Below are 26,690 nucleotides of genomic sequence, written 5' to 3'. Positions count from 1 at the left end.
GGGTTTACCCTATTGATGGAATCTGACCCGGATGGATCAAAAGAGGATCAAATTCACACCTCTCGACAAAGGGCCAACGAAGTTGATCTAGGCTTTAGGCCAACATTTCTACCCATCCAACTTTTGATTATTATTTATGTTGCAAGGATTAGTGGGAAAAAAACGAGAAGGAAAGAAGCAGGCCTTTCACATTGTACTTAAACGATACGAGCATCCCTTACAATAGTGACCGAAAGTTACGGGCATCCCTACAAGCGGCAAGCCCTCGAAGACATGGGCGTCAGGGTTCCGCGTGAGAGACTCACCAAGCTCTTATTACCCCGTGTTACAGTGCCACGGTCGTAAGAGGCACCTTTCAAATTTGTATACTGAATGTGAATTATTTAATACGTTACAGTAACACGGTCGTCGAGGGCGCCTTTCTAATTTGCATACATTAATATAATTTTTTTAAGAGTTTACTCCCTTTGGCTGTCTTTCTGTACTGGCGCCATGAACTAGCTTTTATCATTTTCTAGTCGCCTCGCCTTTTTCCATCATTCGAGCTCCGCGCTACTAAATCTTATCCCCAGCTCCCGTGGCAGGCAATCCCCGACATCTGCTTTTGTCTGCATTCTCCTGGTTTCGATCACGCGACTGCTCTCGAATCTTAAGCCCCAGAATTAAAGAATGGGAATGAGTGACACGGAAGCGGATCTGAGGGTAAGCATGCAAATGCATTTTTCTTTAGCTTTTTGTTTTTTCCTTTACCTGTAGAACTTCCTATTTTTTTTAACAAATAAATGCCTCTCTTTTGACCCTGCAGTCTTCAATGGAGCTGGGATACGGTATAGGGTAAACACCGTCCTTTTTTGGACCACGTTTCACTTTCTTCGACTAGAACTCGTCACCTGCAGTGGCTTGCTTTTTATTGTTCCCCGGTCAAAATTATTTGTTTCTCGGGTTCATTTCCACCACGCAGCACATTTACCTCTGTTTTTCCACACAATGTATCTAATTTTCTCCTTTTGCTATGGTGAATTGCACCTGTATCTTCCGCCTATTTTCATGCTTTTGCAGAGAATATACATTTGCGGATGTGCACAATTTGGAGCATTGCATAAAGTATTTGAATCAGACCTTGGTTACATATGGCTTTCCAGCGTCTCTGGATTTGTTATCAAACGATCCTGTAAGCGACTTCATCTTTTCAACTAATTTGACACGGGTTTATGTTAATTTTATTTTTGGCAGCCTTCTTCTCGCCCAATTGTCGAACAAAACTATTACCACTAATAGATTCTGTGTTTTTTCAAATTCCCTAAATTGCGGCACAGAACTGTTATCTACGATATTTTATTTTTAAAATAACGGAACCAAAATATGATTAGTCTTTTAAGTATTTTTTAAATAAATTGCGAAACAGAACTATTTTCTGTAAATTACTTAAATTGCCGAACAAAGCAGACCTATTGTTAGTGTTTTTTTATAGTTAATGTCCTGAGAAAACTTTTCTCTTCTCATTATAGCTATACATTCCTTCACATTTTTTTATTTTTTTGACAAATTGGGATAACATCCTTAATATTACTGTCTTTTGGATGTGTTATATATACATATTAAATTCTTTTAATTAAAAAAAGAAATCACACATCTTTTAAACATATATGATATATATGATATGATATTTTAACGGATTAAAAATAGTCTACGGGACTACTAGCCTCCCTGTTTTTTGCTTTTTGCAATTCAATCCTTTCCTTACTCAACCTGATGATGAGCTGACCCAACTTTCTAACAGTCCCCTCACTGAAAAGACAATGCCAAGAAATTGATGCTAACATACTGCCATAACGGTCCCTGATGTCTTTGAAAGCATCACATTCCGAAATGAAATGCTTTTCTGATTCCACTGCCTCAGAAGTGCAAAAAGTACACACCTGTTCTTCCCAAGCTTCTTTAGGTCTCTTCCAACGTCCTGTTTCACACCGAAGTTTATGTGAGTTAGTTCTTAATTGAGCAATAAGAGTCTTTTTTCTACATGGAATGTTGGCTCCAATGTACTCTTTTTGCTGGGGATCACAAGTGGGGTTGAATTCTTGAACATAGTACTTCTTCTTTCTACCCAACTCTTTTCCCCATATACATTTACAAAACTTCTCTATGACAATTTTTTTTAACTCCTTGCTATTTGTAAGACATGAATTGAGGTAAATATTCCATTTTAGCATCCATTTGTTGTTTTGTCTCGTCCATGATTTCTTTCTTTCACTCATGCCTTCGTTGAAGATAACTTTCGGCCATCTACCTACTCCCATTTGCTCAATTCTTTTTAGATACTTTATAAGATGCACCATTGCTATTGCTTCGATGGGAGCTGCGCCTATTTCACTCAACATTATCTCATAAGTAATCGAACTTTTTATTTTGAACTTGCCCATGAACAAGCGTTTTTGGATTTATTCAATTTGTTTCCATTTTGAAACATGGATGCAGCCCACAATTCACACCCATATAATATCATTGGACAAGCTAGGAGTCCAAAAAGCACTTTAATCGTTTTCCAATCCCATAATTCTGCCTCTCTACATCTATTTTGAAGTGCATATAATGCTTTCCACCCTCCTAAAAGTCTCTTCTTTCTGCAGTCCTCCCAATTAAGCTTGTTGTTGAAATCGACCCCAAGGTACTTGTATTCATTTACTTCTTCAAGAATGTTGCCTTCAAAGAAGAACGTATGTTGGCTTTGCTTCCTTTACAGACATGGACATTCAATTTGAAATGTTTTTGGATTTATCTAAGGTTATAAAAGACATTCTTAAATCCCTTTCAAGTCTGTTTTGCTAAGCATCTCCGCTCTCTATGAGTCGATCCAAAGGAGGCTGCCGAATAAGTTCTGAGTGCTGGCAGGTTTCGGGCTCATCTTTTTTGCTGTTTTGTCTATGCTTGTCGTATTGGTATTTAGGAAATCAAACCTTCTATTAGCATGCATCGGCATTTTCTGTGTTCCGCTTAGTGCATTATGTTCCTATATGGATGCCCCAATGTTGTATGTGGTTCTCTTTTATTCCTCGTTTAAATCTGTAAAATCTGTCTATCTATAGTCTGGTCACCGTTTTCTGGGAGCCTCAGGCTACTCCTTCAATGTACTCTTCAGGTTTTGTTGCATATATTGCCTCAATATATATATATATATATATATATATATATATATATATCGCTTTTTCTTCTGAAAAAAAAGAAGACATTCTTAGATATACAAGTTGAAATATTTTTGCATTTGTTTTGAATTTATAAAAAACATTTTAATTTGTCTTTTGTTTGATGATATGAAGTTATAATAAAATTTGCTTAATTTCTTTGAATCTAATTTAAAGTTTTGTTTTTTTGTTTTTTTTTGTTTTTAGTTCCAAGTCAAAATTTTTATTTGTAGAAAAATATTACATCGCTGCTCACAACTTTCCAAAATTCTACTAGCCTCACTCTTACTAGATTTGTTGGCTGGATGGTAATTTCCAGAAATTTTTACAACAGACCAAAAAGACTTTACTGTCCAAAACCAAAGAGACGCACAAGACCAAAACAACAACAAGATCAATGATCCAAAAGACAATAGATAACCATCTAAGAGTTAGATGAAGTTATCAGAGTAATTTCTCCAGTCTAGAGCCAGGGAGAGGTGGAAGCTGAAATTCACAGTGTATATGCTTTTCCATGTGAGCCAACTGTGCATCCAAGCGGTCAATGCTTTCCTGCATTTGCCATCTGTTCCTTTAAAGATCATTGAGGAATGAGATAATCTCATTTAGATTGTCATGCTTTTCCTTGAGAACTTGCCTCAATAATGTTTTCAACTACCAGTGGAGGGTGACTGAGTGGATGTATTGTTTTCTTCTTCCCTTGGTGTTCCCATGGTTTGGGAGCCAATGAGAGACTTCACCGATGAGCTGAAAATTGGAAAATGATTTCCTTTCTCTACGAACATACCTTTCAAGATGACAAATGCTTGCCTGGGTGTTGAAGTTTCTAAGTTTACTTAGTTAGAAACCCTCCATGCACTTTATCTGATTTATTCCTACCTACTTGTTATTTTCCTTAACAAGTTATTTACAATGTAAACACTGAAAATAAACACTAGTGCATGCTCAACGTATTACAAATCAACAACTTAAAAGAAACAGAAACAAACACACCATATGACACCTTTATTTTTGGATTAATGTCCCCGGAAAAACCCAATGTGGGAAAACCGGTGTAGCTATCCGAGGGTTTTCTTATTAAGCAATATCAAAGTACAATCTGGGTGCCGAAACTGGCCTACCCAATAGATAATTTCCTTAGCAGTAATACCTCTTCGTTTCTAACAAATCTACTAGTTGAAACACCGGATAATCCTTTCGGTAGCCACTCAGCACCAATCTACCCCAGAAACCCCAACGGCTGCCCAATCTGGACTGCGTTAGCCTCTCCTAGCCTAGCGTTGGCCCTACGTCGGCCTATCTTGGCTTGCATCAGCCCCAGGAGGCCCTGTGTCAGCTCTCTGAGCCTCTGCGTCAGCTACGCTGGCCTCTCTAGTGCTCTGTGCAACACTTAGCTGCCTCTGCGTGGCCCTGCGTGAGTACTGGCTGCTCCTGCGTCACTCTCTCTTGCTGCTCTGCTGCTCTCCCGACACTATCTTCACCTCTCCGTCTCTCTGTATTCAATGCCCCTCAGCTGCTTTCCGATCATTGATTCTATCTCTCTTAGCAAACTCTGCTCTAGAGAATAGAATGACTGACCACTATGGTGTATTCTCCAAGTGACCCTCAAGCCTCCTCTTATACTTTTCCTGTTGACATCTCAACAGCCGAGATTAAGTCCCTAATCAACGATTAAGATTAGATCTGGCTTGATCCATGTCTTTTGGACCATTCTAACACAGATTCATATTAATACACATTAATATTTTATTTTTCCTAAGTTTAGACTTAGGTACTCCATTAAAAATATTAATTATTTTAATATCTCTTGATCTGTTTAGAATCTGCCCAAACCCTTTCTAGGTATTGGAGATCTCATGTGCCCCAACGTCTCCACCAAATTTCGTGGCTAGAGCACATCCGATGCTACCCCAAATCAACACTGGGTACTTGGGGGAGTTGCAACTTGAAAGGCCACTGTTGCCTCCTGGGCCAAAGCCTTAGAGCGAGGCTTATTGCTCTGGCCACGCTCTCTTGCACCTTGACGAGCATGACCACGCTGTCTCGGCATGGTGAGCCAATCAGAAGACGAAACAGAACAAATCTTAATTAAGCCATGAGCAGGGATACTCAGAATACACCAACAACGAGTATAAGTCCCCCCTCTCCACAATACCAGAGGGCCAATAGGTGTGCTAGACCGCTTGTAGGCTGATTTAGTAGACACAAAACACTACCAACTAGTTGTTACAACACCACCAAAAAATTTAAAATATGATGGGGAGACCAGAGGCATGCGGCCTAACCACTTGACGCAAACCAATTGAGAGTACACAAAGCTAAATGGAGCAAACCGGATAGGACAACGACAAAATTAATTTGAGAGAGGAACCAAAACCAAGTAATTAACTAGCAACCAACGAAGATGAAAAATAAGAACCAGATAAGCCAGAAGCTCAGATTTACCTCAGAATTCCACCTGATGAAATTGAAGGTGCCCAATTGTGGACTAGCACCAGAGAGGTGACCTTTTAGCTGCTCCCCATCCACGCCAGACTAAGCATGAAAGATTAACGCCTTCCTTATGTGAAAGGCCTTGGCTTGAGTTGAGGAGGTGAGTGAGAGGAAGAATTTGAGCTCGAGGAGCTTGGAAGGGATATTGAAGACTACCATTTGAGAGAGCTTGGGATTGAAGGTACCACCATTGGAGAGCCAAAGAGGTAGCGACTAATGTTGATTTTGGGTAGCATCGGATGTGATCTAGCCATGGCTTTTGGTGGAGAGGTCAAGGCACATGAGATCTCCAAGACCCAGAAACTGTTTGGAGAAATTCCACCCTGATGAAGAAATATTAAAATAATTAATATTTTTAATGGGTCCCTAAGTCTAAACTTAGGAAAATAAAAATATTAATGTGTATTAATATAAAATGGGTGAGAATGTTCTAAGTGACGAGGATCAAGCCAGTTCTAATCTTAGATGTTGATTAGGGACTTAATCTCGGCCGTTGAATTGTCAACAGGAAAAGTATAAGAGGAGGCGTGAGGGTCAGTTGGAGACACACCAAGAGAGATCAAGAATTTGAACTTAGGAAAATAAAAATATTAATGTGTATTAATATAAAATGGGTGAGAATGTTCTAAGTGACGAGGATCAAGCCAGTTCTAATCTTAGCTGTTGATTAGGGACTTAATCTCGGCCATTGAATTGTCAATAGGAAAAGTATAAGAGGAGGCTTGAGGGTCAGTTGGAGACACACCAAGAGAGATCAAGAATTTGATTTTCTGGGGCAGGGTTTGCTGAGGAAATCGAGTGAGGAGTAGTTCAGCAAGGGATTTTCATCTGAGGCTGAAGAATACATAACAAAGAGGCAACACAGTGCCAGAGAGACAACACAGGCCCTAGAAGGGCTGACGCAGAGGCAGCAGGAGCTGATGCAGAGGACGCAAAAGGCCGTAGAGGCTGACGCAGGCAGTGCAGAGGGCCGTAGAGGCTGGCGCTGGGCTTCAGAGGCAGTGCTGGGGAGATTCTGTGGGGCAGACTGAGAGTAGATCAATCGGGAAAGGGTGACGTAGTTCCAGAGCCATGCTTGGAGTAACTTTCACTGTCCAGCACAAGGAACAATTAGAGTCACTGTGGGGTTGATCATCCTGTTGTTAATTTTCCGGAATTGGTGTCTCTGGATAGCGGTACTACTGCCGAGGATATTCTCTGTTGGATGAGCCATTTCTGGCACCTTAGTTGTATTCACGAAACCTGCTTAATAATAAAACCCTCATATCTGCTGCACCAATTTTCCCGCATTGGGTTTTTCCGGAGCCGATTGTCTAAAAATAACGGTGTCCCTTGTGTTATTGTTTCTATTTACTTTAGTGCATGATCTGTAAATCCGTGAAGGCTACATTTGTGTTTACTTGGATGTTTATGCAATTAAATAACTTGTTAATGTAAAGAAAAAGTAGGAGAGAGTAAACCAGAAATTGAAGTAGGGGTTTCTGATGTAGGGGTTTCTGATGTGTTATATTTAGGAACTTTCACATGATATCAGAGGGATTGCAGATCATAGGCGACTGAAGGCACCAACCAAGAAATCTGAGAGTTTGCAGTAAAGAAGCAACTGTTCTGAGAGACAACGCTGTTCCAGAGCTATAGAGGCAAGAGGAGAAGTGACGCAGTGCAAAGAGTGTGACACAGAGGCTCATGCAGTGCCTGCGTCAGCATTCTGAGTTGAGAGAGGAAGACGCATTAGCTGGGAGGAGCCCACGCAGTAGCAGCGTCAACCATCAGGGCTAGCACAAAGGCATATGAGGGAAACTCAGGCTAACGCAGAGCCACGTCATCTTTCTGAGCCAGGAAGGATTGATGCAGTTGGCCGGGAGGAGCAGATTCAGCGCACACAGAGATTCCGCAGAGCTTGAAAGGCTCAGATTCTTTGAGTTGCCGGGACCAACGGAGCTGTGCAGATTTTGATTTGAGGAGCTGGTGGGATGTTGTTTCTGTCGGTGCAGAGCAATGTCTAAGGAGACTGAACCAAGGTAGAGAGGGAAGCACTACCTCGGAAAATTTCTAGCCAAGAAATCTAGATCCAGGTTGCAGCGACAAAGGAGGATTCGAGAGGAGTGATTCGACAGTTGGCTGGAGGATTTCTAAAAGGGAAATCAGGACTTAGGGAGTCTAGAGAAGAGGAGTAGAGATGGCAATGAACGGATTGAGGGATCAGGACAGATTGGACGAGGCTTCAAATTTTGTCATCTGGAAGGCCAGGATCATGGCAATCCTGGATAAACATCACATCAACTATGTCTTGAGAGCAGTAGCTGTCCTAGTTGACCCTGGTGCAAATGAGAAGTATGAGGAGGCCCAGGCGAAGGCGAAATGCATGATCCTAGACGGGGTCAAGGATCATGTAATACCACATATTGTTGAGAAGAACACAGCAAGGGAGATGTGGCAGACCCTGACCACCTTATACCAGGGCTCTTTCGTGCAACGAAATATGTTATTGGAGAATCAATTGAGGTCATATCAGATGCAGAAAGGAGAGGAGATAGATCCCTTCCTTCTCAGGTTGCAAGGGATTTGCAACCAACTTACTTCCGTGGGGTCTACACCAGATCCAGAGTTCATGGTCAGGACTGCGTTGAATGCAGTCTCCAAGGAGTGGGAGACATTTGTCCAAAGCATTTTAGGCAGAGCGATTCTCCCCAGTTGGGAGGAGATGTGGGCAGCTCTTCGACAGGAAGAGCTCAGGAGATTGACCAAGGCAGGGAGTAGTTGTAAGGGAGTTCGAATCAAAAAGGAGGAGGAGGAGGATGTAGCTCGCATCAATGAGACAATAGAGGGTTCAGAAAAGGAAGAAGAAAGACATCTCCAAGGTCAAGTGCTTTAGCTGTGGGGAGCTGGGACATTATGCATCTCAGTGCCCCAGGAAGAAAGGCAAGGGAGAAGCTTCGGACTCAAAGGCTGCTCCAGCAAAGGCGGAGAAGGATGTCGAGACTGATGATAATTGTGCCATGAGTGCTCATGTGCCTCTAGAGAAGAGGTTGGGAGACTTAGAGTTGTAGTTGAGAGAACTACAGTAGAAGAGGGTAGGATCCTTGAGGTACCCAAACTCTTGGATCACATCTAGCTACGAGAGCCCTTAAAGGCAGTAGCATGATGACAGGTGTCGGGTGGAGCATGGTGTGATGGAGCGACAAGGCTGTACTAGAGTGCAAAAGTCAGTGGCAGCGCAGTGGAGGTTGCAGCAGTGTGAGAAGCACAGAAGAGGTTGCAGTAGTGCAATGGCAACGGAGGGAGCACAGGATGGCAATAGAGGTAGCTTCAAGATCACGAGGCTTCCAAACTGACCAGGATGTCAGTGTTTGGGTGAAGTCAGTTACTTACTTCTCGGTAACTGAGTTGCAGTGCAACAGTTAGCAGTGGCAGTGCTATGGGCAGCATGAGGCAACATTTTGAGAGGGAGCTGCAGTATAGATGTAGCAGTGGCAGTGTCATGGGCAACAGTACAGGAAGCAACAGTGCAGTGGATGTGGGGCAACAGGCCAAGCATCAACATAGAGGACCGATGCGGAAGATCAGTGTGATGCTTCTATGGTGAAGCATTGCTAGAGCACATTCCTCGCTAAGAGGGAGTGTTGATTTTGGGTAGCATCGGATGTGCTCTAGCCATGAAATTTGGTGGAGAGGCTAAGGCACATGAGATCTCCAAGACTCAGAAATTGTTTGGAGAAATTCCACTTGGATGAAGAGTTATTAAAATAATTAATATTTTTAATGGGTCCCTAAGTCTAAACTTAGGAAAATAAAAATATTAATGTGTATTAATATAGAATGGGTGAGGAAGTTCTAAGTGACGAGGATCTAGCCAGTTCTAATCTTAGCCGTTGATTAGGGGCTTAATCTTAGCCGTTGATTAGGGGCTTAATTGTCAACAAGAAAAGTATAAGGGGATGCTTGAGGGTCAGTTGGAGACACACCAAGAGAGATCAAGAATTCAATTTTTTGGGGCAGGGTTTACTGAGGCAATTGAGTTAGTGATTAGAGTTGCAACAAGGGGCAGTTTAGCAAGGGATTTTCATCCGAGGCTGAAGAATATGTATCAGAGAGGCAGCGCAAGCCCTAGAAGGGCTGACGCAGAGGCAGCAAGAGCGGATGCAGAAGGTCGTAGAGGTTGACGCAGGCAGTGCAGAGGGTTGTAGATGCTGACGTTGGGCTTCAGAGGCAGCGCTGGGGAGATTTGGTGGGGCAGACTAAGAGCAGATCAATCGGGAAAGGGTGACACAGTTGCAGAGCAGTGCTTGGAGCAACTTTTGTTGTCCTGCACAAGGAACAGTCGGATTCATTGTGGGGTTGATCATTCAGTTGCTGATTTGCCGGAATATGTCTCCGGATAAAGGTACTACTGCTAAGGATATTCTCTATTGGGTGAGCCATTTCTGGCACCCTAGTTGTATTCACGAAATTTGATTAATAATAAAACCCTCATATCTGCTGCATCGATTTTCCTGCATTGAATTTTTTCGGGGACGATTGTCCAAAAATAACGGTGTCCTTTATGTTATTGTTTTTGTTTACTTCAGTGCATGATCTGTATATCTGTGAAGGCTGCATTTGTGTTTACTTTGATGTTTATGCAATTAAATAACTTGTTAATGTAAAGAACAAGTAGGAGATAGTAAGCCAGAAATTGCGGTAGGGGTTTCTGATGTGTTAGATTCAAGAATTTTCACAACTAATCCCATTCTTTTTATTTTTCCATGTAGCATTTGTGTTTTTATATGTTCATTGTTGAATGTAAGATGTTTTCTTCTCTCTTTCCCATTCCCATTCTTCCTTCATTTTATTGCAGGTAAGAAACTATAAGTCCACCAAACGTCATGGCTATAGGGCTTGGCATTCTCTTGATGTTGGTTCCTTTTTTTGTTATGATGGTGTTGGGGAGCAGAAGGAGTGATGAAGAGGATGAAGTGGGTAGTGGTGGATTTGGAAACCTTGGAGAGGAGGAGTACCAAGAGGAAGAGGAGGAGGAGGATAATGAGAGTGGTGATGAGGGCAAAAAACCCAAAGTAGACCAAATCCCCTTGTGGAAATATGTTACTAGGCTTTTAGGAGGGAAAGGGGGTGGAACCACTAAAGTTACATTACCCCATTGCAAAAATTAGTTTCACAGGTTCATACACTCGTGCCAGAAAGCATCTATGTGGGAAAATGGCATGGGATGGAAATAAGCAAATAGGAATCAAAACTTGTGGAATTGTGTCACAACAACAAAGAGACAATTACATAAGGGAAGAGGAGGAAGCCCAATACAAATCTAAAAGTTCAAAGGGTGACTTTGAACATGACACCACTAGACCACAATAACATAGACTAAAAACTCCATTAACATCCACCCATTGTAGTTGATATGGAGGCATAGGCACAAACATCCCTTTAAGGCGTAGAACCATATCATATTTCCTTGATCAAGGGTGTAGGGATGATATGGATGCAAAAAAATTCTGATTTCTCTATGCATGTGGGATACCATTAAATGTACTTCGCTCACCTATTAGCATGAAATGGTTGGCGCCATCAAGGCTGCCCCTAAAGGATACAAGAACCCTGGGTATGACAAAGCTAGAATTGTGGGACTTGATCATGAAAAAGCCAAAATAACACATGCTTTGGGTAAATTGACAAATTCTTGGAATGACTATGGGGTATCCATTGTATTTGATTGCTGGACAAATGTAAAAGGCAAGCCATTGATAAGTGTTCTTGGTGTGTCTGCTACTGGTGTCGTCTTCCTTTTAGCACATGATTACTTAGAAAAGTTCAAGACCACCATCAACATTGCAGAAACATTACTTCAAACAATTGAAAGTATTGGGCCATACAATGTCATCCAAGTCATCACTGATAATGCTTCTAATTGTAAGGCAACGAGAGCAATCATAGAGGCTAAATAGCCCAACATATTTTTGTCTAGGTGTTTGGTTCACACAATGAACTTTTTGATGCATGATATTATTAAGACCAAGGAAACTTAATATAGGTGGATTGATGATTTGTACAAGAGAGGTAAGAGAATGATAAAATTTATTACAAATCATAGCAATACCCAAGGGATTTTTCGCAGTCACTCAAGGTTGGAGCTATTGAATGTAGGTTTTAACCTATGTTGCACGGGTTCCCGCACCCGGGGGTGGGGTTCTCAAACCTGTCCCGGGTTCCCGCACCCAAGTACCAGATTCGGGTACAGGTTCTTCCCAGAAGAACCCAGAGGAACTGGGTTCTTCAAAAAAAAATTTGGGTTCTTTTCCTTTAATGGGTTCTTGGGTTCTTGGGGTTCTTCGGGTTGGGTTCTTTGGGTTCTTTTAAAGGCTTGCCGGAATGAATGTCACAATTTCTTGCTGTTTCGGACTGTCTGCAACATGAGCCACAACTATCAGTCCACTTTTATACACTCAATTTGCCTCCTACAGCTGCGGCATAGTCCCTCCTCCTTGTTGTTGTTAAACGTTGAGCTGTAGGGCTTGATTCATGCCACTGTTTACACAAAACAACTCACTGTTCACTAAGTAACAGACCTCGGCCTCCCTATGCAGACTCTTGTACCCAACTGAAGCCCTAAACAGAGATGATAATGCCACAAACTTACCTCTACTCAGCCCAGACTTGTTAAATTTTTAATTTTTTATAATATATACTATAATATGAGAAGTATACGTTTCAATTCTTTTAACCTGAAATAGTTGCAATTAGATTAATAAAGCACAAAAAATCTTCATCATTTTTTGCATTAATGAATGGCACTACATAAATGATAAATGCATTCATACACTGAATATAGCTCTGTGCTATTCTTTACAATATAAACCGTTCAGTGAGAATGTATTTCAACTCAATCATCTACACAACATTCAAGCTAGTTCATTATCTACCCTCTAACAATGGTGTTGCTTGCCCTTGCAATGTAATTTCACCATGGATCAACAAAATCCAATTAAATGGTTCAGAATTTGTTCAGGAAAAAGTAAAACAGTTCATAGTATATATATTTTAATTTTTGAAAAATTGAATCATTACATTAACATATAAATTCTGTGGTTTTTTTTAGGCTTGTGGCTACATTAAAGTATAAATTATGGCTGCTGGCAGCATATATTTCACTGCTGTCCCACCAAACACACAAGGCAGCCCAATAAAATAAAGTTTAAAATGTTGAGTCTTTGAGAACTTAGAATACTTTAGGATTTTTGAGCGTATTCCTGAGTTTGTAGGAAACTTCGCTGGTGTATCTCGGTCAGCTGTGTGTGACAAAATCTGTCCCATATCATGATTCATGTTAATATGTAAACAATGAATAGTTTTTTGGTGATAAATTTTGAAATTTCAATGTCAATGTTGAATGTTCAATAATGTGCATGTTTAAATGATTATCATTAAAGTTTTCTTGTTTAAAGTTGAAAAAATATACAAATTCAAATTTCATATATATTATTAATTATAAATTTATAATTTATAAAATATAATTATTAAAATTTAATATTATTATATTACCCGACGAACCCACGCACCCTGTTTCCAAAAACGGCGTCCCCGTCCCCGAACCCACGTTCCCTGGCAACATAGGTTTTAACCCCGTACAGAAATTACTTGCATACAAATTCTAAAACACAGAAAATAAACAATGCGAGAGCATAACACATAAAACACATATACACAGAGATTTTCCCCTGGATCCCAAAACCGGGACTACCAACTTGATTTTTCATTATGTTCCTTTCAATGTTACAATACATATTTATACATGCCGAAGCATCCAATACCATGGACCGAAAACCATCGCGTCAAAAAGCATGGACCGAAAACCATCGCATCCAAAACCATGTGCGAAAATCATGCACAAAACCTATCATAGGGTCCAAAACCAAAATTTTCTAGGGCGCCACCCCGGACCCCATAAAGTGGGGTTACCTGCACCCCTCAAACCCCTTGTGACTCCCCTCGCTATGCAATTGGCGCAACGAAGGGGGGGGCTCCACCCCCCTTCTAATCTCCTGATTAACTATGTGGGCTAGTTGTAGAATGATATAACACAACCCAACATTCTCCCACTTGTTGTTTTCTTTCCACAGGGGGCCACAAGAGAGCTTAGTCATTTATCCAGCCCTGCAACGCCCATTGTTTCTCCACCTTTACTAGCAACACCTTGTTTTTTTCTATCATATCCCTCACAAAGTGATACTGAACATCAATGTGCTTTGTCTTTGAATGATATGCAGGGTTCTTTGCCAAGAAAATTGCACTTTGGCTGTCACAGTCTATCCTTATAGCTTCCTGTACTAACCCCATATTTGAACACAATCTCTGCAACCAAACTGCTTCCTTACTTGCATGAGTGGCTACCATGTATTCTGCTTCTGTAGTTGATAGTGCCACTACAGATTGTTTCTTACTCATCCAACTGACTGCACCTCCAAATAGGTTAAACACATACCCACTTGTAGATCTTCTTTGATCCAGATCTCTAGCCCAGTCTGCATCAACAAAGCCACGAATATCCAACACTCTGTCCAATCCTGGTCTTCCTTGGTAGCGCAAACCATAATCACTAGTGCCACGCAAATACCTGAAAACCCGCTTCACTGTTGTCTAGTGCTCCTTCCCTGGTTTTGACATAAACTTGCTCAATACTCCCACTGCATGTGCAATGTCTGGTCTAGTACAGACCATCGCGTACATCAGGCTACCGACTGCATTTGCATATGGAACACGGGACATATCCTCTTCATCTTCATGTGTTTTGGGACACTGTTCAGCAGATAACTTTACACCTACAGGAATAGGAACCTTCATCGGTTTACTATCCTGCATATTAAACCTCTGCAATATTGTTTCGACATACTTCCTCTGGTTTAACCAGAGTTTCCTCTTTGTCCGATCTCTTTTAATTTCCATGCCCAAAATATAGTTTGCAGCACCAAGATCTTTCATGTCGAATTTGGAAAACAAATGGGTCTTCAAATCTTGGATAATTTCTTTGTCATTTTCAACCAGCAACATATCATCCACGTACAAGACCAGATAAATAACATGTTTACCAATTAATTTAAAATACACACAGTAATCTGCTTTGTTTCTGGTGAAGCCAAGTCCCCGTATAAATGTATCAAATTTCTGATACCACATCCTTGGTGACTGTTTTAACCCATACAAAGACTTCTTTAACTTGCATACCAGTTCTTTCTTACCCTTCACTGGAAAGTCTTCAGGTTGCTTCATGTAGATCTCCTCTTCCAGATCCCCGTGAAGAAATGTTGTCTTTATATCCATCTGTTCTACCTCAAAATCAAAAGCAGCAACAACAGATAAAAGTAATCTAATAGAAGTTACCTTGGCAACAGGAGAAAAAATATCACCAAAATCAATTCCTGACACCTGGGAATAATCTTTTGCTAACAACCGAGCTTTGTATTTCTCCACCTTTCCTTCTGCATTTGTCTTCTTCTTGAACACCCATTTGCTGCCAATGGGTTTCCTTCCAACCGACAACTCCACTAGATCTCAAACCTCATTTTTGTGCAAAGATGCCATTTCATCAACCATGGCCTCTTTCCAAAGTTTTCCATCCTCTGAATCTATTGCTTTCTTCACAGTGCTGGGATCATCATCAATAATAGATAAAGCAAAATTTGAATAGAAAGAAGATGGACTATACCTTTCTCGCTGCCTTCTTTCTCGAACTAATCTTCTCACACCTGAAGTTTGTGGCTTTTCATCTTCTGATTCTTCCTTTGCTGTAGAGTCTGATCCTTCCTCCTTTAGCTCAAATTCTATCTTCTCAGGTTCCTTTGGTTGGACTTCATGTTTAATAACATCTTTCACCTCTCTGAACACCACATCTCGACTGTACACAACCTTCCTTGTTACTGGGTTCCAAAGCTTATAACCCTTTAAACCATCTTTATACCCAATAAAGATGCACTTTTCAGATTTACTATCCAACTTGGTTCGTTTCTCCTTTGGAACATGTACATATGCATCACATCCAAATACCCTCAGATGTGAAAGAGAGGGTTTCTTACCAGTCCATACCTTTTGTGGAGTCTTATCCTTCAACGCTGATGAAGGTGATCTATTGACCAGGTAACATGCTGTCTCCACCGCCTCTGCCTAGAATTCTTGTCCTAACCCGACACCACTGGGCATGCTTCTTGCCCTCTCCATCAATATCTTGTTCATTCTTTTTGCAACTCCATTTTGCTGAGGTGTATATGGAGTAGTCTTCTGTCGTGCTATACCACATTTCTTACGTAATTCTTCAAATTCCTTACTGCAAAACTCTCCACCGTTATCTGTCCTCAACACCTTTATCTTCTTCTTTGTTTGGTTTTCCACCAGAGCCTTAAATTCTTTAAATCTGTCAAAGGCTTCAGATTTATTCTTAAGGAAATACATCCATGTATTCCTTGAGAAGTCATCTATAAATGATACATAGTTCACAGACTTACCCAATGATGGAACTTTCACAGGTCCAAACACATCACTGTGCACAAGCTCTAATATCTGTTTCGCCCTCTTACCACCAGAGGGGAAACTCACCCGATTCTGCTTCCCATATACACAATTTTCACAGAAATTAAAGTCCAGAGAACTATTACTCATACCTTTACCATGAAGTATTCGAAGGCCCTTCTCTCCAATATGTCCAAGCGTTTGATGCCAGAACATGGTCTTGTCTCCAGAGACCACTAAATTTTCTGCTCCACTTTTTGGAACCACATAACTGTTGCACTCATCAACAACAATGCTACCTTGCAGCTTGTACAGAGTTCCAATCCGAACTCCCCGCATCAATACCAGTGCCCCCCGAACCATCTTGCAGGTATCCTTCTCGAACACTGTTTTTACACCTGCATCATCCAACTTGCTTATATAAATTAGATTTCTGGCCAATGCAGGAATATGTAGAACACCCGGAAGTGTTCTAACCCTTCCACCTTGCAACTTCAACTTTACTTTTTCGCGACCAACGATTCTAGCCTTCCTATCACCCCCTAAGAAGACATCACCACCATCGTATTTCTCATACTCACAGAACCACTCGCTATGGGGAATGAAGTGAAAGGATGCACCCGAGTCAATCAACCATGCCTCATGATATACATGTGTACTTGAAGAAGCCAAGTACACATCCTCACCTTCATCTGAGGTGGTTTTCGCCTCTGCAGAAGGAGCATCATCAGATCCCTTTCCTTTATCAGGAGCTTTAGATTTACCGTCCCTTTTGTAGTGCCCTTCTTTTCCGCATTTCCAGCACACCACCTTTACAGGTTTTCTTGGAGATTTAGATCTCCCACTCGACGACTTATTTTTATTTCTATTCTGGGACCGTCCTCGTACAGACAAGGCATCACCATTTTGGCTCTCCATATTTTTCCGTCTCATCTCCTCCGTCAGCAAGGATGAGATTATTTCATCAAACTGCAAGGCAGTTGCATTGCTACCTATTGCAATAACCAGACTATCCCACGAATGTGGTAGAGAACACAACAAACTAATGCATTTATCTTCATCTGAAATTTTGTTATCAATATATGATAACTGACTTACCACAGTATTAAACGCATTCAGATGCTCTGTCACCGAGTCTCCATCTTTCATCCTCAGGTTATACAACTTTTTTCGTAGGAACAGTTTATTCACCAGAGACTTAGATTGGTACAAAGTCCCTAACTTGTCCCACAAAGCCTTCGTCGTAGCTTCTGCTGATACATTCAACAATACTGAATCTGAGACACAATCATATTATGCTCTTTGCCTTCCGATCCAACTTCTTCCATTCTTCATCAGACACTCCCGTTGGTTTAGTACTCGGATCTACCGCGATCCTCTGATCTTTATCCACCAACAGATTCTCCATCTTGAGTTTCCACAACTCAAAACTCCGACCATTAAATTTCTCGATCTCTATCTTTCCACTGCTCGCCATCTTCTTTCACCACCAGAATCGATATCGCATCGCAGATCTCCCATTGAACAGGGTCTACCATAGGCCCAAGCAAAACCTCCCAGCAACAAAGGTGTCCCCTTGAAGCCAAAACAACTCTGATACCAAATGTAGGTTTTATCCCCGTACAGAAATTATCTGCATACGAATTCTAAAACATAGAAAATAACGAATGCGAGAGCATAACACATAAAACACATATACACAGAGATTTTCCCCTGGATCCCAAAACCGAGACTACTAGCTTGATTTTTCATTATGTTCCTTTCAATGTTACAATACATATTTATACATGCCGAAGCATCCAATACCATGGACCCGAAAACCATCGCGTCCAAAACTATGGACCAAAAACCATCGCATCCAAAACCATGTGCGAAAATCATGCACAAAACCTAACATAGCGTCCAAAACCAAAATTTTCCGGGGTAGCGGACCCCATAAAGTGGGGTTACCTGCGCCCCTCAAACCCTTTGTGACTCCCTCCACTACGCAATCGGCGCAACAAAGGGGGGGCTCCGCCCTCCTTCTAACCCCCGGTTAACTACGTGGGCTAGTCGTAGAAAGAATATAACACAACCCAACATTGAAGCTTGGGAAAACTAGATTTGCTAGCTATTACTTCACCTTCAGGTGCCTTTTGAAGGTAAGAGAGTCATCGACTAGCATGGTATCAAGTCAACATTGACAGGGCTCCAACGACACCTGACGGAGAAGGCTTTGAAGAGGTGGAGGAGACTGCTCTTGATGATATGTTTTGGGCATGTGTGGGGGATGTTTTGCAATACACCAAACCCATTTATAACATGATTTATTTTGCAGATACAAATGCACCAATGATTGGGGAGGTAGCGAGGAAGAGTGCTAGATTGCGTGGAGAATTAAGCAAATAGTTCACTAGCACTGGAGTGTTTGGTTCTTTGCATGCAGTGGAAGATAGGGACAGATTGGATGCTGTCACATGGTGGGACATGTATGACAGCGAGGGACTTTTGGCAAAATTGGCAAAAAATGTGTTTTCACAGGTTGTAAATACTTCTTTTGCAGAGAGGTGTTGGAGCACCTATAGTTTCATCCATAATGTGAGAAGACACCGCCTCAATGAAAACTGGGCAGAAAGCTTGGTTTTTGTGCACTACAACTTGAGGTTGTTGACACATTATTGTGAGCAGGCTCGTGTTGATACATCATATATGTGTTGGGACAACAACCCAAATGAAGATAATTTGGAGGATGGAGCTATACGTCTAGAAGAATTGGAAACATAATTTTTGAAAGATGATGATGGAGCAACAACAACAACAACCACCATGCCACCCCCATCATCCAGTAGTAATGCTTGAGTTCCACAAGCTTTGCTGCTGCCACCCCCATCTACATCCTCACGTGGAGGTCATGTGCCTTTTGGTTTTGGTTTTGGACATGGTCATACGACTATGCGGAAGGAGACTCCCAATAGACCACGAGCTTCTAAAAAATTAGACATTTCTTGTGGCAAGAGGCCTAAGCAGTAGATAATAGATTTACTTGTCTTTTCTAGTTTCTAGTAGTTTTTATAACTGTTGACTATTTCATATTTATTATGATACCTTATGTAAACAATATATGACAATTCAAGTTTGATGTTTGAAGTTGGCAATTATAACTCATTGGTAATGAATTATGAATATGATGCTTGCAGCTTCGTGAAAGTTGAAACATTTCATTTCATGTTGATATTCTTTGTTATAGTTTGGTTACTTGGTAATGTTAATGGTTACAAGTACAACTTTAGTGATCAATGATGACAAATGTTATATATTCAATATTGAAAGCTTGAAAATTTAAGATTGATGAATCATGAGTCTCGATATGTTGTATGTTACTAACTTGTGGGCGTGGTTGATGAAGATTATAGCTTCTATATGATTGATGTTATATGGTTTAATCCATGTTTTTATGCTTTTATCTCTTTATCATTCTACATGCTTTTGTTGACATATATTCATCAGAATATATAAAAATATATATTATATAAAAATTTGCTCTTGACCTGGGAGCTTTTGAAAATATCGTTCCCCGCTCCTACTTCCACTCCCGCTCCCAAGCAACCTTGCCATGGAGTTTCTTGATATAGCCTTCCAAGATTGCTTTCCTGGTCCTGGATGTAGAAAGTAAATGATCTGCACCCTTATCCCTATTTACAACTTTGCATGTGTTTGTTTAGGCCCAACCCACATGTTTTGTCATGTTGATGTAAATTTCAGTATGCATTTATTACAAACATTAAAGAGTGCTTCTACTAATTTTTCATTTTCCTATCAGTGGATAATTAATGTAAAACTTATGCAAGCATTTAACACAGTTGACGCACTAGGTTTTGGTCAATCTGACATCGGAAAAACCCCACAGCCTCTTGGGGAAAACCGGTTTTCAAAGGAGGATTTTATTGCTTGAGAAATTTAGAATAAGTACATAAAACAAATATAATACTTATCTACCTTTTCTGCTGTAGCATTAAATGCTCTTCTCTAGAAATTTGTGCCCATTGGAAAATCAAATTTTCACAGATATTTATGCCCAAAATTTCTGCATTAAATTTTCTGCCCAACTCCTCGAAAAGTGTGCCTAGAATTTGCCTCGAAATCTTTGCTGGAAGGTGCCTTGAATTTTGTGCTGAAGGGGATTGTTTTGCCTCGAAAATCATCTTTGACAGTTGTTGAAATCCACCTTAGTTTTTGTGTTGCTGGTGGCTTTTGTCCCGAAATTTGTGCCTCGAATTTTGGGCTTGATAGTGGCAAAATCTTCCTCGAAATTCGAGGTGTCTGCTCCTCAAATTTCATGCTACAATTTCTCAAAATTCATGCCTCCTTGCCTTGAAATTCGTGTCTGCTATCGCTGTTGTTCTCCTTAATTTTCATGCTGCTGCCTCGATTTCTGTGCTACTGTACAACTTCCTTCTTCTAGAAATTCAGCCTCCTTGTCCTAGCTGCAATCTCTCTTCCTTGAAGTTTCTCTTCTCCTCTCTTCTCTTCATGCTCTCTCTGAAGTGTGAAGTGAAGAATGAGCCTCCCTTTTTCTCTTTTGTCTCTTTGGAAAAGATTGAATCCCTAAACCTAGGATCCAATGGTTGAGATTTCATCCTCAAATCTCAATGTGTGGTTGAGATCAATTCTCCCAAATGACCCCTCTCATACATTGACCCCATCATTTAAAAGTCTCATAGTACCATTTTTCAAGTTGTGTACATTTTTTATTTTTTTTCATAGTGATTTTTCCCCTGGATTTAATATTAGAAAAGTACACTTAGTACTTTACACATAAAGTCACTTTATAAAGTATAAGTGACTTTAATATTAGGAAAAAGTACATGGTGCAACACTTCTAAGTATCTTTTCCACCCATAACATTAATATAACGCATAAATGTAAGTGAGACAAAAGTTATTAATGTGCTCACTAGGTTAAAAGGGATAAAAGCCTAGTAACACCTCTCCTTGGTACCATTTTCAACATTCCCTCTTATCAAGGGAGGTGTTGCTCACCACTCCCATCTTGTCTCTGAAGAAAACATGCTTGCCTTTTGGTAAAGACTTGGTGAGAATGTCTGCTACCTGTTCATCAATGGATATATACTCAAGCTTCACTATGCCCTCGTTGAACCCAGTCTTTGATGAAGTGGTATCTGATCGCTATATGCTTTGATCGATCGTGAAATACTGGATTCTCAGAGAGTTTAATACAACTCGGATTATCACAATAAATCGTAGTTGGTCTCAACATCTGACCAAACAAACCATAAAGCATCTTGCGAAGCCACAATGCCTCGCTCCCTGCCTGACTAGTTGCCATATACTCTGCCTTTGCATTGCTTAATGCCACTGATCTTTGTTTCTTGCTGAACTATGACACAACTGCTGAGCCCAACGAGAAACAACATTCGGAGGTACTCTTTCGGTCACTGACACTGCGAACCCAATCTGAGTCTATGCAACCAATCAATCTGACTCCATCACATCGGCATAGTCGAAACCATAATCCACTGTGCCTTGTAAGTACCTCAACACATGTTTTGCAGCCACCCAGTGTACTCTCCTGGGCTCCATCATAAACTGACTCAATGTGTTGACTGCAAAACAAATATTCAGTCTAGTGTTGACCAGATACATCAATGACTCGATCAACTGTCGATACAAAGTGGGGTTCACCAACTCGGAATTAGATGTATGCAACTTCTTCCATTTGGTGATCATAGGAGTAGCCATAGGCCTGCAACCATCCATACGAGATCTCCTCAAGGTATCACCTGCGTACTTGTCCTGGCCCACAAAGATATGCCCATCCTCCTGCCAAACCTCCAACCCCAAAAAGTAATGCATCAACCCCATATCAGTCATATCAAACTTTGAAGCAAGGTCTCTCTTGTAGTGTTGGATGAGTCTGTCCTCCCTTGTAATAAACAAGTCATCCACATACATAACAAAAATGAGTGGATCGTCACTTACCAAGATAAAGTATAGGTTCGAATCTGCATCACTCTTTTGGAAACCCATATGCTGCAAGTAGGCATCTATCCTCTTGTACCATGCCCTCGGTGCCTCCTTCAGTCCAGACAAGGCTTTCTTTAGCCTACACACATGAGACTCTCTCCCATGCAACTCAAAGCCTTCAGGTTGCTCAATGTACATCTCCTCTTGTATGTTGAAATATGTAACTAGGTTCGGTCTTCATAATGACACGTGTAATCATGATTTTATGTAATTGATGTAAAGAAGAAAAATAAAATTATTTTGTAATGCTTGAGTCACGGGTTTCATGATCAAGGAATTTGATTTTTATAGTTAAATCTCCCATTGTGAGCTATTAGGTTTGGTCATCAAGTCATAAAGTCTATTAAGTCAATGCCATTTATTGAAGACCTATTTGGGCATGTTACACATTGTAAAAAGAGAAGTTGGTTGAGTCATTAACCCTCCAAGACCTTGTCACAAGCATTTGTTCAAGTTGACCTTCCAAAGGAGCTAGAAACCATTCTAAAGAGCATGCCAGCCTACTCCCCTACACAAGTCGGCATATTTCAAGGAGCAGATCACTAAATATAGAAAGAGCTCGACCTTGCTTAACACACCATTCGATCAAGCATCTGAATTCAAAGTGGAAGTGCGAGAATTACCTAAGAAGAGCCTCTCTCCAAGAGAAGAAGGAAGAACAAGAAGCCGAATTGTTTTGGGTCTGTTTTGGGGCTAATATCTCTCACACGTGCGAGGAGAAGTGGTATCCCCTGCTGCAGAAGAAGCCAAGATTATCACAATCATCTTAGGAGTCCGAATTAAGGAAGAGAACAAGTCAAGAATACAAGTCGAATTGAAGTAGAAGAAGTCTCCATCCAAAGCGAAGGGAACAAGGGTGCAAAAATTGGTGGTGATCCATCCCACGTGTTGTAACTAGGGTTTCTGAAGAGACTGAGAGTTGCAGGTTTGAAACAAGAGGCCAAAATCTGAAGGGTAGCTGATATCCACAGGAAAGCAAGCAATTTGACTAGTGTTGACTCTGTTGAAAAATGTAACTAGGTTCGGTCTTCATAATGGCACGTGTTATTGTGATTTTATGTAATTGATGCAAAGAAGAAAAATAAAATTATTATTGTAATACTTGTCTCATGGGTTTCATTAGCAAGGAATTTTATTTTTAGTACGACTCCCATTCTAAGTCCTTAGGATTGGTCATAAAGTAAAATTGAATCAATGTCATGTATGAAGGACCCTTCTTGGGTATGTTACATTTTCTACGAGTCACTAAATCCGTATGTAAGCCCTCCAAGACCAAGCACAAAACAACTCCTTCAAGTCGGCTACAAAATGGAGTAAATAACCTACTCAAAGAGATATGTCGGCTCAGCTCTCTCGTGTTGGCTAATTTACATAGGAAAACTACTATTTATATGCAACTCGGGTTTTATCTTTAACACATAATTTCCGACATCTTATCTTCTTCAATTCGGTTGAAGTTTGAATCAGAAAAGGGAGTGCGAAGTACAACAAGGAAGGCTTATTATCAAGCGAAGGAGAAAGAGTATAATCCGAATTATGTTCTGGTATGTTTTTGGGTTTATATCCTCTACACGTATGAGGTAAAGGATCTATTGTAGTAGTAGGAGTCAAGAAGAACAGTAGTCCTTAGGAAGGAGCAGAAGGTTGGAGTTGAAAGAAGTTCAAGTCATAAGGGAAGGTTGAGTCAAGCTAGTAGGAGACTCCATCCCGAGCAAAGGAAAGGCATAAGAAAAATGTCTTATGTACAAGTTAGAATTAGGATTGCAGACCTAATTCAAGGAGGCCGAAAGTTGAAGCAGAAGGAGGTCGAAGTGAAAGAGGAGCTGAGACAAAGGAAGGAGCAGAAAGGTTGACTATCATCAAGGGAACTTGTGTCTTGGTCTTGGAAAGGCAAATAGGTCAAGGGTCTTGGTCTTGGTATTCGTCAATTGAAATCTCTATAAGAAGAAGAATTTGTTTGAGTTTTCCTCTCAAAGAGTGAGAGGTTTTGGCCCTGGCTGATAGCCTATGTTCTGTGTTTCTTGTCTCTTTATGGTTTATGCATTGGTAGCTGTTTGATGAAGAAGAACACTAATAACTGTAAAAGAAGATCCTAATCTAAAGAAGTAAAAAGCATTCACAAGCAGTTACTAATAGAAGAGAAATCACTTAATCTTTATGCCCTAGATTTCTCAACAGAGTCAAGAAAGAAGAAGTTGATTATTGAAGCCTCGTGACTTGGTCTTGGAGTGGTTGGTAAGTCAAGAGTCTTGGTCTTGGTCTTGGAATTTGTCACTTGAAGATTCTATAAGAAGAATAGTTTGTTTGGGTTTTCCTCTCAAGTTGGAGAGGTTTTGGCCTTGGTTGATCTCCTACGTCTTATGTCTCTTGTCTCATTATCTTTTATGGTTTGGTAGCAGTTTGATGAAGAATATCACTATAATAATCTAAGTAAAAGAACCTAATCTAAAGAAGTAAAAGTAGTTATTCACAAGCAGTTTTCATTAAAGAGAAATCACCTAAATTCCTATGCCCTAGATTTCTCAACATGGTATCAGAGCTAAGGTAACAAATCAAGGAAGGGCAACTCATTAAGAGACACTCAAGAATTTAAGGACCAAAACTCTAGAAGGGCATCAAAGTAGATCTAAAAGATCATCTCATCCTAAAAGCATTTTTGAAGTCAAGATCTACAAGGAAGTGTCAAAACCCTAGATCGAAGAAGAAGTCTACACTAGAAGAAGTCTTGGGATCCTCGCTCAAGTCATCATCAAAGAAAAGGACCACAAAGACCCTACCTCTACTCAAGTTGAAGAGATCTACAAATCAAAGTAACTTGAAGTCTACTCATCGAAGAAAAAAAGATCAAGGACATTGTCGTCATCGTCAACAAGAACGTTGTCATCATTATCAAAAGTTCTAAGGTGATCTCCCTCTCATTGGAACCAAGGATCACTCTTGAAGAAAACTATCTTCATCAAGGAGTAGTTTTCTATTATCTATATCATCATAAAATTCAAGGAGGTAACAAGTTGAAGAAGCATCTTCATAAGTAAGTATATTTATGTCTACATCTGAACCTATCAACATGTCTTTTTGCAAGGAAAGCAACAAGTTGGTTGGGGCTTCAAATTTTCTTGCATGGAAGAAAAGGACAGATCTGAATCTCATAGAAAATGAGGTGATGGAACATGTTAAGGGTTCAATCACCAAACCTTCAAAAGAAGATGCTCAAGCACTTGCAAGATATATGAAAGGGGAAAGTAAGGGCTCAAAGGATTCTCATAGAATCCATCAAAGATCCCCTCATCCCTATGTATCTAAACTTGAAACTTCAAAAGAAATATATGACAAACTGGTAGAGTTCTTTTCTGTAAGCACTGCAGGTGAAGTAATCTCGTTAAGACAAGAAGTTGATTTCTGGTAGCATCGGATGTGCTCTAAGTCTCAAATTTTTTAGGGAGGCTTGGGAACATGTATTCCAAAGAACCCAAAAAGCGTTTTGGGAAATTCCACAATGAGACAGTTTTATTAAAATAATTAATTATTTTTAATGGGACCCTAAGTCTAAACTTAGGAAATCAAAATAATTAATGGGTATTAATCTAACTATGGGTGTAACTTCTAGAAGAAAATGAGGATCAAGCAGAAATGATCTTAGCCATTGATTAGCTTCTAATCTAGGCCGTTGAATGTCAACGAGGAGATTATTTAAGGAAGCTTGAGGGTCATTTGGAAGACACACAGAGAGTTGATCAGTCAGATCGAATTGCTGAAGCTAGAGGTAACGCAGTGATTTCATAATGATCACAGAAGGGCAGAGAGAGTTTTGGCTGGAGGATATTCTCCGGAGCCAAGAATACTCAACAGAGAGGCAGAGAGACACACAGAGGAGGCAACGCAATTGGCAGAGAGGGTGACGCAAAGCCATAAAGGGCTCACGCATGACTCACGCAGAGCAATGCAGAAGCCTTCCACACAAAGGTTCGAAATTTGCTAAGGAGGTTGGCGTTCTGAACCGGGAGGGCTGGAGTCAGCTCCTGAGAGCAAATCGATTCACAACAGAGGTGACACAGTGCCTCAGAGGTTGACGCAGGCCCACGCAGGGGCAACTCAGAAGTAGTCGGGGACTCGTTGGTTCAATTACTGAATTAGCCGGGCCTTGTAGTGTAGAATGAGGCAATCTCACTACTTTCTTCTGCCGAATGATATTCTCTGTACTGGATTGCCAGTAAGGCATCTAGAGGTTGTATTTAGAAATAACTTATGCTTAATAATAAAAACCCTCAGATCTGCTGCACTGGTTTTCCTGCATTGGGTTTTTCTAGGGACGTTTGTCCAAAAACAACTGTGTCATTTGTGTTGTATCTCTCTATTGTTTAATTTCTTGTTTCAGCGTATTATTTTAAATGGTGTAGGCTGTAGCGTATGTATTTCAATGTTTGTCGTAGGAAAATGCAAATAACTTGTTCATGTGATCTAACAAGTAGGAGAAATATCATCAGTTGCTGCAGTAAGGATTTTG

General features: G+C 40.5%; 1 protein-coding gene across 2 annotated transcripts in view; it reads left to right on the top strand.

Moving 5' to 3' along the window:
• Positions 1-277: 277 nt before the first annotated feature.
• LOC149146516 (uncharacterized) overlaps positions 278-26,690 on the top strand; it is a 317,259-nt gene continuing 290,846 nt past the window's right edge. The window contains exons 1-3 of one of the 2 annotated variants that reach the window (XM_089447797.1): positions 278-702; positions 806-834; positions 1,060-1,171. In XM_089447797.1, coding sequence (XP_089303923.1) covers positions 670-702; positions 806-834; positions 1,060-1,171 — 174 coding nt within the window. In that variant the 5' untranslated portion in view covers positions 278-669. The remainder of the gene's footprint in view (positions 703-805; positions 835-1,059; positions 1,172-26,690) is intronic. The other variant, XM_089447798.1, reaches the window with a different exon arrangement.

Source organism: Pinus tabuliformis, chromosome X (assembly GCF_031772625.1).
Source record: "Pinus tabuliformis cultivar Carrire ecotype Pingquan chromosome X, CPIR1, whole genome shotgun sequence".
In the NCBI taxonomy this organism is placed as follows: domain Eukaryota; kingdom Viridiplantae; phylum Streptophyta; class Pinopsida; order Pinales; family Pinaceae; genus Pinus; species Pinus tabuliformis.
The sequence above is the reverse complement of the archived record's forward strand: the minus strand, read 5'-3'. Positions and strand labels throughout refer to the sequence as shown.